This window comes from Hemicordylus capensis, chromosome 2, assembly GCF_027244095.1.
Source record: "Hemicordylus capensis ecotype Gifberg chromosome 2, rHemCap1.1.pri, whole genome shotgun sequence".
Taxonomy (NCBI): Eukaryota; Metazoa; Chordata; class Lepidosauria; order Squamata; family Cordylidae; genus Hemicordylus; species Hemicordylus capensis.
The window spans coordinates 331757475-331770652 of NC_069658.1; the positions used below are offsets into that span (position 1 = coordinate 331757475).

The 13178-nt window shown below is 47.1% G+C and overlaps 1 protein-coding gene across 4 annotated transcripts in view; it reads left to right on the plus strand.

Annotated features, from left to right (window-relative positions):
* GPRIN1 (G protein regulated inducer of neurite outgrowth 1) overlaps positions 1–10630 on the plus strand; it is a 95300-nt gene extending 84670 nt beyond the window's left edge. For all 4 annotated transcript variants that reach the window (XM_053292221.1, XM_053292223.1, XM_053292224.1 and 1 more), the window contains one exon: positions 159–10630. In XM_053292221.1, the coding sequence (XP_053148196.1) occupies positions 159–2474 (2316 nt within the window). In that variant the 3' untranslated portion in view covers positions 2475–10630. The remainder of the gene's footprint in view (positions 1–158) is intronic.
* The last annotated feature ends 2548 nt before the right edge of the window (positions 10631–13178 follow it).

Consider the following 13178-nt stretch of genomic DNA (forward strand, 5'->3'; position numbering starts at 1 on the left):
GGCGAACCAGAGACCCAGAGGGCTCAAAACACAGTTGGCTTTGAGGTAGTGATGGTTCCATATGTTTCCAGCACACACATTTTATTTATTTATTTATTTGATTGATTGATTGATATGCTTACATAACCTTCCTCTTTGTTTCTTTCTTTCTGTTATAGAGTCCTCCCAGAGAGGTATGTGGAATAGTATGGCAGAAGCTTCGCCTAGAGATGGGCAGTGCTAAGGAGCCAGAGACTTTGCAGTTGCTGAAGCAAGAAGCAGTTCTTGAAGATGCTCACCAGTCCAGCACCAGCTTGCCTTGCAGTCAGGAGAAAGCCAGTTGCCTCCCAAACATCCGATGTGACGGAGGAGATCTTACCATGAGGAACTGCTGTGTAAATGATCTCGGCACCAAAGAGAGCAGCCAAGAAGACGCCATGGTGGACAATCCAAACCAGAAAGAGAAAGCTCCATCTGTGGACACGAAGCCTTCAGTGGATGTAGCTGCTGCCACTGATACTGTGGTTCTTAAAGAGACAAGGGCTGGAGAAAGCCCATTGGAAGGGGAACTAGCAACGGGCCACGATTTGCGGCACGGCAGCGAGCAGGACTCAAGAATGAAGGAGCTTCCCAGTGGTTCAGCCAATACCTGCAGCCGTCTAGAAGGGAAAGCTGCTGGGAAAGCCAGCCCTGCTGATGAGAAGGGAAGTGCAGGGGAGGCATGTCAGCATCTCCCAGTAGAGCCCTGCCTAAGGGGAGCCAGTAAGGATCCACCCAGTGCACCAGCCTCCCTGAAACATGTTGCGTTTCTTGAACCAACCAAAAACAAAGCTGAGGCTGGAAACATCAGAGTGGGTGTAGTGAACTCTGAAGTGGGCCCAGCACTTCTCATGTGCCAGCAAAAAACAATCCCAGGGCAGCCTGGTGCCTCTACGAGAGCTCTGTCTCCTTTCTGCAGTGACATCTGTGAAGCCGCAGAATGCTTGGATGAAGGACATGGAAATCCCCTTGCAACTGAAGTGACTAAGGAATCTGCTCCAGAGCCCGTGGGAACTAAAACCACACCAGGGGAGTTAGGCAAAGCAAGTACAGATACGAACCAGCTGAGTCAAAGCGGGGAAATGAAGGTCCCTGTTCTGAAAACTAGCACAGGTGGGAGTTGCAGTGTGGTCCCTGCTGCTCCTGCTCCTCTTCCTCCTCCTCCTCCTGAAATCCAGTGCCAAGGGACATCAGGTGAGTCACAAACAACCACAGGTCAGCCCACAGAGAAAGCGGAGAGGCTCAAAGAAGCAACGCCCTTCAGTACTGAGAGCAAAACCCGAGCTCAGGAACAACCAAAGCCAGAGGCAGCCAGCGTGAGCATAGGAGAGGAACACACGATGGAGGCAGAGCAGAGGTCTGTGGAACTGCTTGCCAAGACCTGCTCCTTTGAGGTCACTCCTCCCCAGCAAGATGCTGGGACTCAAGTGGACAATCGCGTGACTATGGTGTCAATAGCTGTCAGCCCCATCAACCCACCTGATGGCTCCACAGCCTTCACCTTCCACACCCAGGGCTCCTCTCTGAAGAGCCCCGGCCCGGAGCAGAAGCCCACCAAGACAGATGTGAAACACACAACAGAGGCAGAGCAGAGGTCTGTGGAACTGCTTGCCAAGACCTGCTCCTTTGAGGTCTCTCCTCCCCAGCAAGATGCTGGGACTCAAGTGGACAATCGCGTGACTATGGTGTCAATAGCTGTCAGCCCCATCAACCCACCTGATGGCTCCACAGCCTTCACCTTCCACACCCAGGGCTCCTCTCTGAAGAGCCCCGGCCCAGAGCAGAAGCCCACCAAGACAGATGTGAAACACACAGCAGAGGCAGAGCAGAGGTCTGTAGAACTGCTTGCCAAGACCTGCTCCTTTGAGGTCTCTCCTCCCCAGCAAGATGCTGGGACTCAAGTGGACAATCGCGTGTCTATGGTGTCAATAGCTGTCAGCCCCATCAACCCACCTGATGGCTCCACAGCCTTCACCTTCCACACCCAGGGCTCCTCTCTGAAGAGCCCCGGCCCGGAGCAGGAGCCCACCAAGAAGGATGTAGAAATGCAAGTGTCCATCGCTGTGGAGACCCGGTCAGTGGCCACGGGGCCCATGACTCCTGTGGCCAAATCCCCCCAGGCTTCCTATCCTGAGGTGCACGTGAAAGGTGCACAGGAAGAGACCCCAGAGCCTGTGCGGGAGGTCAGCTGGGATGAGAAGGGCATGACGTGGGAAGTGTATGGTGCCTCCATGGAGGTGGAGGTGCTGGGCATGGCCATCCAGAAGCACCTGGAGAAGCAGATTGAAGAGCATGGCCGGCAGGTGGTGATGACTCCTCAGAGCACCCGCACCAGCTCCATCAAGGGCCCCCCTCGCAAAGGCGACATCAAGAGGCAGCCTAGTGTGTTTAGGGCACTCCTCCAGAATGTCCGGCGGCCCCGCTGCTGCTCTCGAGGGGGTCCGGCTGTGGAGTGAAGGGGGCGCTTGCTGTGTGGTGGTCTTTACAACAGCTGGAAAATGCAAATGTTGTGTGGTTTCTCAGGCAATGTGTGAGACAATCCCTTTTTAGTCTCTTGAATTCCAAGTGTTCTGCCACTTCCTCTACTGCACTTTAGAAGACACCGTGAAGTCTCCTGAAAATGCAGGCCAGATACAATATGGGCAAAGGTGTGCAAAAAGCACCTCACATCGTTTTGCTTGGCAGAGTTTAGCCCTGGTCAGAACTGTGTGCCAAGGGAGTTTGTGTGTCCCAGAATGCAGTGCTCATATGGCTGCTGACCCTTGGAATACAGCTTTGCATACTGGGACATAGAGGCTTGGCAGTACTAAACTTAGATAAGACAGTACACAAGGCTCTGAGCCATCTGGCTGTTTGCTATCAGCAGGAGACTGTCCCTGGGCTTTTTGTATATTGCTGACGATGTCCTCTGATAGGCCCCGTTTGGCATTTAAAGCGGGGGGGGGCGCCACTGAAGATCTCGTAAAGGTCCTAGTGCTCTGAAGGAGGCTGCACAAGACGCTTGAGTGAGGAGTAAGAAGCCAGTAACCTAGTAACAAGAGGAGTTTGCAGTCCAGTAGCAAGCATTTCTATTAGGCCACCTTCCTTGTATAAATGTGCCATGAACCCATATAATGGGAGCCACACTATAGGCTGTCAAATAGAAGTCCGCTTCATTGCCAACATATCTCAAAATCACAATCACTCCTCCAGGGACCCTGAGGCAGAGGGTCTTTTCCAGCGGTCCCAGTGGTCCAAGAACTGCAAAGCAGACATCACCACAGCCACAAGTGAAGTGCTTGCCCACAAAAATTAGCATTCTGTGTCTGTCCTATCACATAAATGCACCCCCCCACACACACACGAATCAACATGTGGCGTGTTAGTGGCACACCTGTCCAGGCGGCTGCTCTCGGGCGTTCTAATGCTACATGCCGATGTGCTGGCTAACATGGTCAGGGCTTTTATACAAAACGAGGCATGCATGATCAGCAAGCCCATAGCTGCCATCACATCTGTTTTGATCCAGACACTCCTTTATTTGAGAACCTGAATCGGGGGTGTCCTACGTGTCACACACCAAGTTCTGAGGTGCTATAACTTGATATTATAGTTGTCTTAACACAGAATTAATCCCTGAACCTTGGAAGTTTTGGATTTTAGGTGCCGCCTATAGCATGTTTCTAGCACAGATTCTGAGTCTTGAAGGCCAACCTCTCCTTAGAAAAACAGTTACCCTCTAGGGCTATTCACACGATTGTCAAAATAAAAGGTAGGAGGCATGCAGCCAGGTTCATGAGAACCCATGCATATCTAGCTTGTTCAAATGCAGGTAGCCCAGATACTGTATTTTGTTCTTTGCTGAAATAGAACAAAAATAGCAGCCATCCTACCTTGTCGTGTTGATCATGTGGGTGCAGTTGAGCAGATGGGTGCATTCTAACAGTCCCCGGGAGTGAGTAGCCATGTTTGTAATAGAGCACTGTGGCCACAGGGGCTTGCATCTGTGAATATGACGCTCTACACAGCACACTCTATGGTCCTTTGCTAGCAATGCCTTCGGTAGGGCTGGTCCTGCCTCATGCCCCTTCATGGCCAATCAGCTGGTCTCTTGATAGCACAATGCATACTGGGATAGCTCTTTCAATCCTCAGAGGACTCACCTCCCAATTTCAAAAATGGAGACCGCCGTTGCCTGGATTGTCTGAGTGCTGAGATTGCAGACCCAAACAGAGCGCCTGTGAAGAGCAGAGTAGGAGCTCTTTACCCCACCCCAAACCACCCTCAGATAATTGTGGGCAAGGCCCTTCTGGCTTTCATTGCACCTGTGTTATGTGGAAATAAATGCTTCCACATGAAGCTCCACATAGCTTTACTGCCTCTCTTAAATGAGTGCTCAACTTGAAATAGGCAGGTTCTTGGCTTATTTCATTTCCCCAAAAATGATGGTGGTTTAGCTGTCCTGAATCCCATTGGACAAAATTCTAGACTAAACTGCAAGGCATGACCCATGTTTCTTTGCCACGGTTTTGGCATTTCTACTAGCTGCCTTTCCACCTGACCCATTGCTGAGATGTGTTTTGGAAGCAACCAGGTGAAGTTGGACACAACACTCACGTAACATATATATGAGCTACAGCCTTATCCTTCCCTGACAGCAGTACAGAAGCCTTGGAACTACCTTTTCCTCCTGTGCATGTAGCTGCCAATCTAGATTCTCTGAAAACCTTTTCACTTTAGTAGCCTCTAAACAAGTTCAGCATGGCTGAGGGCACTTCAAGAGAGGGTCACTGAGTCAGGAATTCAAAGCAGGCAAAGCGAAGCCGGTGCAATCAACTCCTTAACATACAAGCTGTGTTGGCGCAAGTGGCTCTTGTCTAGTTTAAGGGATGGACTGGATAAGCAACGGCCTTCATTATACAGCTGTAGTAGCATGGGAGTGAGTGGGAAGGGCCAGAAGGTTTTGTGGCAATTTAACCCTTTGACCCAAGGGGTTGACGGATCAACCCATCCGTCCTCTCTCATGCAGATTAACCCACATAACCCGGAAAATAGGCATTGTCACCAGAGGCAGACCACATCCATTTAAAAATAATAATAATCTGGCGTAAGCTGCTGTCTAACATAAACCTGTGTGCTATAGATGAAGATCACTGTACTGACAGCATCCTGCCTTGGGTCTGGAATGGGTTAGAGCTTTGATTAGCAAGTCTCAGCTTGGAGAATGTGTTTCTGCCGTGATGCAGTAGGTGAAGAGTCAGCTTCTGCCCACTTCTCCCTTGATCCTTTTGGACACTTCCCTCCCACTTTCTACCATGAACAGAACTCCAGATGGGCCACACAACCTGTGTGGGAGAGGGGTGGATGATAGAATCAGGCCTGAACTGATGGGGGATGCCTTGGTCGCCTCTTCGCCCACTGTGTCAGGAAATCTAAAGCTGCTCCCTTGTTCTCTGTGTTGTGACCTGGCAGCCCTGGTTAGAGCTGATCTGTGCATTTTGATTATTTGGAACTGTACCACTTCAGATGGTGGGGGGTGGGGATGGACGGGACTGCATGCTTCAGTGTTCTCACATGTACAAACAAGCCCTCATTGCACTTCGAAAATTAGTACATCAGAGATAAATTCTTACTAAGCTGCCTGCTACCATCTTTCATCCTTTATCCATGGCACCCAGGAGGCAGCAGAAGTCTCCACAGTGACTTCTGATATTGTCAATAGAGACAGAATGATAGACATTCTGAAGGGGTATGAATTATCTACATATTTACTGGGGCACACACTTGCAGCCTGAGCCTATGTGTGGGATCCGCTTTATTCATGCGCCTCCTCTCATAAGTGCATAAGACTGCAGCCATAAAGCCCTGGAAGTACATCTGCCATCAACTTAAGGTGTACTTCGTCCGGTTTTCTTCAACCATTACATTCTTCTATTGCCACTGGGTGATGGATGGGAATGCTTTTGGCATATTTGTCACAGGAGTACGTTTCTAGGAAAATGGGCAAACCAGGATGCGTTTCTGGGGAACTCAGAGTAGCCCAGCCATAGTGCCCAAATTAAAGATGCTTAGTCAGAAAGACAAAAGAATGATGAAGCACCACTGGCTTGGGTCTAGTTATTATTATTAATTCTATTTCTATTCTGCTGGACTATACGATCCAGTCCTCTCAATAAAGCACAGATTGAGGCTTCAATCTGCATTGTTCTTGTGTTCTCTCTCTCTCTCTCTCTCTCTCTCTCTCTCTCTCTCTCTCTCTCTCTCTCTCTCACACACACACACACACACACACACACACACGTACGTATAGATTGGTGATACTGGCATCTGTTTAATAGAATGCTAGGTGTTCTAAAAATGAGGCATTTTGGCAAACTAACTAGGGTTGCCAACTATTTTTCTTGAAGGCCTTGTGAGCCTTTAACAGCTGCTTGGTCAGCTGATATTCAGAAAGAAAAACTCCCCTCCCCCGTATTGCACCTTCATATCAAAAGTTTAGGAGCACTGGAAGGAAAAAGAGCGATAACACCGAAACTACCTCCTTTGCTTCTCCATGCAAAAGTGATGAAAAAGAAGTACTTGGTTGGCTGTGTGCTGGTGCTCTTAAGCTGTTATGAGCTGCAGTTTAGTTATGGAAACGCTCTAGATACAACTCCTGCCATTGCAACCATGCATAATGGACAAAGCTGTGCAGTGGCAGTGAAATTAATTCCCCTAAACAAATGCAACCAAAAGGCTTGCATCAATTTAAGAACATATGAACATGATAAGATGGACCAGGTCTGAAACCCAAGTAGTCTTCACATTCTGTTTACCCCCATTACCCTACCTTTAGGAAACACACAAGCTGGGTGTGAAGGCGATGGGTCCCTTCCCCCAACTGGTTTGCAGTGGCATACTGCCTCTGAACATGGAGGTTCTGTTTGGCTATCACATTTAATGTCAGGACTGCATAATCAGGCCCTCCAGCTGTTGTACTATAACAGCTTTCAGTATGCTACATGCTACTGTAGCATTGCATTTCAAGGTCTGTCCTCCATGAATGCGTCAAACCCCCTTTTATCTCAGCTGCTGGCTGCATTTTGGGACAGCAAATTCCACACTGTTGAGCATATAATACAAGTTTTTGAAGGCAAGAGCCTACTTTATCAGCTGAAGGCTCTTGGCAAAGAAAACTCATGCCACATTATTAGCTTTTAGGGTGCCACAGAATGTTTTGTTGTGTTTTCTATAACAAGCGGATGTGGTTATACCCTGGGTTTTGTCTTTTCTGGGCAACTACCAAAGGTGAGAAGCCCTTTCAGCCTCTGGAGGCAACCCTTGGTGAAACATCAGAACTGTAATTGTGCAAATGCAGGATCTTCCATGGACTTCAGTTCCTGAGATCTTGGATGATTTAAATTCCATGCCTTTGTAGTTGTGGAAAGGTGTATAAAAATTTTGGGTTGTACCTGTGAAAGATGCCATAAGCCAGAGAGGAAGCATTGGTGCCTTGATAGCCCACTTGGTCTTCACTTGTGAAGATGTGACCTGTCAGCCCTAGCTCTTATACCTAAGACAGGAGGCTGTCAGTACAGTGATCTCCACTGATTCTACATATTTATTACAAAAGAAAACCACTGTTGTATTCCTCAACTTATGCACTGCTATTGCCACTTGTATGTTCATAAGATTTCTTTCTGCCATTGCGCGTTTGAGGCCAGTCCCACACTTTGCAAAATCTCATACATCAGGCCTAGAATAAGGTATACAATTGACCAACGTTTAAAAAAAAAAAAAGGCAAATGTTTGTAGTAGTACAGTATTCAATTGATTTTTCTGTGCACACAGAACTTGAGAGTTTTCTGTTTTGTTTTGTTTTGTTTTTGCATAGAATATGGACAGTTTGGGTCACTAGCCTTAGAGAAACTGGGCTTGTCCTATCATGGAAGAATATTTAGGCAAAACATTGACTCTCTTATTATTCTCTTGAGCTATCCCTGCAAGTCTGTCAGGGCAAGTCACTCAGATTCCTCACTGCCAACGTCCTTTGTATAGCCCAAATCTATCACTTGGATTTTGAATTTACAGTTCAGTACCTTGTTAGGTTCTCAGCGACAATTTGGAATCCCAAGAGTGGATTAGCCAAAGAATTTTGCTAAGTACCAGTTGGTGCCATCTTGGATTACAGACCAAGGTGTTGAAACCACCGAACAATCAACAATCAACTTGCCTGAGAAACTGATCATTTGGAAAAACCCACATCATGTGTGAGAGAGTGTGGCTCAGCCGGGCTCTGGCTTGCTTGTGTGTGTGTGTGTGTGTGTGTCTTTTCCTCTTTGCAGTCAATGCAATTTTTTCCCCCAGAGAGCAAGGATGTCTGGCTAGTTGGCTAGTTTTAATGTTCCTTGTTTTGTTTTTCAACAGGTCTGGGTGGGTTGGGATATTTTTTTCATATGTGTTGGAATACTGGAGCTTTTAAAAAATTCTCTCTTTCCATTGTGTTTACTCTGAATCAGGTTCTTCTTTCTCTGAAGGTGTCTTGAAGATGCTATTTCTGTTTTTTCTTTTTCCCTGCACCTCCCTTTTTTTTACCCTCTACAACCCTTTGTGCATTGGGATTTGGGATTTTGTGGCTTTCCCCCCTAAACAATGGAATCTGGGAAGGGATGGATGGGATAGACTGATTGATACTGTGATTAGTAAGAACACAAAGGGGCTCATGTGGTGGAAACCAAGGCTCCTGTTTTGGAGGGAATGGTTTCTCCAGAGTGGCTGCATTAGATTGTGTACTTGTTTCAAGGTTGGTTCCAGCAAAGACATGTAGAGCGCCAAAAACTGCCCCCTTTTGGTAGAGTTGGAGAATTCCTCTGCTGTTTGTACTGTCCCAATCTTGCCAGAAGACTTGATGTTACTTTTCTGTTTACAATTCTCCCCAATTTTGTAAACTGTGATTGCCAACTTTTTTCTCAGCTGGGCTCTTGTGCCTTTAACAATTACAAGAATAGAGGAAATGTGGCAGATTAAAGATTTCCCCACTGTGCAAATGGAGTGTGGGGAAAATACTTTGGCTGCTGGATTTTCTCCTGTGGTAGAGCCCTGCCAGAAAAGAACACTGGCAGTCCTCCTCTGAATGCATAATTAAAGCCTTTCTGCTGGAAAATGTGAACTATATTGCGGGGGGGGCAGAGTTTCTCCCCCTTTAAGAACTCTTCTGAATGACAGCATTCACCAGGTGCATCCTCAACCACCATTGCAGCACTGTGAGGGGAGCAGCTTATCCTGAAGAACATGTGTCTTCCTAAAAGTTCTCTTAAATGGACAGAAGCCCTATCCTCTTAGGAATATGGACATCCTAAGTAAGGGAAGCATGGCTTAGCTGTGCAGTGTTATTTCGCTGAAGGCTGCAAGCAAAAGTGACACCATCTCTCTAAGATGGTGCAGTTTGTTGCAGCTGGGGAGGATGGGCCGGCTGCCCCTGCTGCAAGTGGATTCAGAAGCAACCACTTGGGGTGTGGTTCCTCTGGGGTTTTGCAGCTCTCTTCACCAGACCTGCAAAAGCCAGTCAATACTCAGGCTTTGCATCCTGCTCTTATGGTGAAGATTGGCCAGTGAGGAAGCTTACTGACTTGCTAGAAAAGTTAAGTTGCCTGGTGTGTGTGAGGTGGTGGTGGTCCTTCTAAAGTCACCCCATTTAATTGGGAAGGTCTTGCCTTAAAGCTGGCTTGCCCTTGGACAGCACAGGGTAGCAGTATTATCTGTATATCTTGGACATTTCTCCAGAAAACAAGGGACCACACACTTGGCCCTTAAAAAGGTCTGTGTGTGCACCAATACAGGCAGGAAAGTGTGTGCCTGCCTGTTGTCCACCAGAGAAGCAGTACTTGATCTATTTTCTGTGAGGATGTACTGTCTGACCTCCACCCCATCAGGTTGCTAAGGGGAAAAGAATGTCAAACACAGTTGTATCAACAAAATCCCAGTCTCTCCATGCTGTTAATAGCTGTTAGTGTGTCTGGTCCTGGTAACTCACCACAGGTGTAGTTATCCTTTGAGAACAGGTATTTGTTGCCGCTCACTGGGTACCTGGATTCCTGCACTGCCCAGCGCTCATCAGTAACATTCCAACTGTGAGGTATGGAGCCGTTCAGGTGCCTTGTGGATCTGATGTCATCCTAAAACCTGGCTTTGTGGTACCAGCTTTCTTCTCAGTGGGACTCGTCCAACTACAGATTCTAGGGCTATGCTGCGAGGGACATGCACATGTAAGAAAAACTGGGGGGAGGTGTCCCACACGTGTTGTATCAAAGCATGAGGTGTAGGGAGCTATAGCCACATCCTCATCAGCTGGCAGCATCCCTGGAAAGTAGGGTGCTGAAGATGTGCCTGCCCCCAGTTACTGGGAAATGTGGGTGCCTCCCTTTTCTTGACCCACAAAATTGCTGAAGACCCTTCCCATTCCCATGCCCTGCCTTGTTTGCTGTTCTCAGTATGGTGTTCACGTGCCATATGGATCTATAGTATCAAGCAATGATGAGTTGTTAACAGTAACTTTAGCCTTTTGGTTTCATTCCCCCTTTGTTTCTTTAGGGTACAAATTGTAAACCTGGCTGTTGGATAATAAAATTTTCTCCAGAAAAAAGAAAGAAGCTCACCTTGCCCAAGAGGGCTTCCTTTGTGTTTGTCAAGGGTCTGGGAAGAGAAGTCATCTTCTTCCTTTGGGCTGCAACTAGCTCTGAATAGGTGCACTCGGTGGGAAGGGTGGCAAAATTTTGCCTTAAGACGGCATGGCTGGCCTTCCTTCAAGCTGCATCTTGCTGGGTTTCAGGGGTGGGGGAAACTCCAATCAGTGCCCTTTGCCATGCCTGGGATGGCTACCTTCTCCATAAACAAGACTGCCCAAAATTCAGCTTTTATCTTACAGAACTAGAAAGGAATAAAGGACCATACATTCTGCACTTCTGAGGTGCTCTGAGTCTAAACAATTAAGATAAACTGTTCTGGTATTTTCAATAAATACATGCAAATGTTCTGTACAAATGGCTTGAGCCACATTTGACTGGTTCTTACCATTACAAAGAGGTGGTCCCCCCCACACCACCACCACCATTCTAGGCTCATGTCTAAGCAATGGTGAGTGTCACATCCCACACCCAGCCTTCTCTGACATTTTCATGGATAGGAAGAATAACTTGCCATTTTCTGCCATGCGGGTTACATCTCCACTATAAACACTGATTTTAGAGTAGTTGAGCTGTTGTGGCTTCTCCCAAAGAATGCAGAACAATAGGTTGGGTGAGTAGGCTGAAAACTCCCAAGAAAACTCCACCTTCTGCCAAGCACTACAAGGATTGTCCAACCACTTTAAGTAGGGTGGTGAAGGTAAAGTGTGCCATTGAGTCAGTGTCTACTCCTGGCGACCACAGAGCCCTGTGGTTGTCTTTGGTAGAATACAGGAGGGAGTTACCATTGCCTCCTCCTGCACAGTATGAGATGATGTTTTTCAGCATCTTCCTATATCACTGCTTCCCAATACAGGTGTTCCCATAGCCTGGGAAACATACCAGCAGGGATTCGAACTGGCAACCTCTGGCTTGCTAATCAAGTCATTTCCCCACTGTGCCATTAGGTGGCTGCATAAATAGGGTGGACACATATCTAAAGTTTCTAAATAGCTGCTTCAAGCAAGTCCTTAACCAGTGCCTTGCTTTTCTAGCTGCAATCCTGTGTACACTTATTTGTAGGTTCCAGGAGCCACAGTGAGACTTGTGAGTATGAAGTACTCCTGATGCTTGAAGTCAGGGCCGTTAATCTACTTGCAAAACATTACAGTGTGCTAGATGTTGGGGTGCTAATTAAAGCCTTTCCTCCCCACACAGCCAGTGCTGTGTTTTAAGTACAGAGTTGAACAGAGGGAGGGGGAAGAAAATTTAGCATTCTTCCACTGCAATCCTGTCCTCATGGAGTGAAAGGTGGTATGATCTCAGATACCACAAACTTAACTAACACCCAAAGTAGGTTCCTGTGAAAGGTCAAGAGACCCTTTCTTGAGGTAAGTGATGTCTCAAGCTGAGTGCTTGTGGAATTTTTTTGATCAGGGATCATTATTTTTCAAGCAGGAGCCACATTGGGGAAAAACAGTCTTCAACGTGAGAGCCACTTCCCACTGCCCTGAGGCTCCTGGCGGTATAGATCTTGCTAAAAACTCAAGACAGTGCAGAGTAAGCTTCAGAATCTCAGCCCTGCTTCCTATTGTGGAAGCTCAAAAAACCACCACTAACTCCTCCAGCTATCTATTCTGAAGATACACATGCTTCAGACAACCACACAGCTGGCAAACCAGTTCATAGCACACTCCAGAAAGGACTAACAATGGGCCTTTCTGACACAAGATTCTGTGGCAACCTAATGGAGAGTTCCAGTCACTGTTCCCTCTAACAGGGATTCCCAGATGTTGACTACAACTCCCACAATTCCCAGCCAGAAGCCACTGCAGCTGGGGATGCTGGGAGTTGTAATGAACAACATCTGGGAACTCCTGTTAGAGGGAACAGTATTTCCAGTGCCTATTAAGCAAAAATAGGGGAAAGAGGCATATCAAAGAGGTTGGAAGCTCAGTACATGCCTTGAAACCTGAAACCAGTTTTGCAGTCATTAACATTGTCTTCCAACACTGAGAAGATGGCAGGGAACTTTATCAAGATCCAACATAGGGTCATAAATTGCACTGCCATGACACGTCTTCCTTCTAGAGATGTTATCCTTAATCCAACTGCAGTGCTCCCTGCATGTGCTGCTGCTTTGCCCCAACCACATGTCAAAGGCTCTGCAAGGAACCAGCATGGCCGCTTCATGTTAACTGGTACTTAAGTAGGACATTATCTGAGACAAGTAGTGTCACAGGTTGCCTCTAGTTAGATGACTTTTCACACCACCTTCAGTATTTAGATTGGCCTTAAGCCATGAATTTCCTGCTTTGGGTCCCCAGATGTTGGACTAGAGTTCCCAGCTATAACAGCCTTTGATAATTTTGTCTGGGAATGATAGGAATTGTAGTCCAAAAACATCTTGGAGCCCAACATTGGAAAACCTATGGCTTAAGCTATATCATGAAGCTGGATGACATGCAAAGCTTCAATTTGGAGAATACACTACTACATGAGTTCAAAGTCACTAGGATATTCTATTGATGATATTAAAGA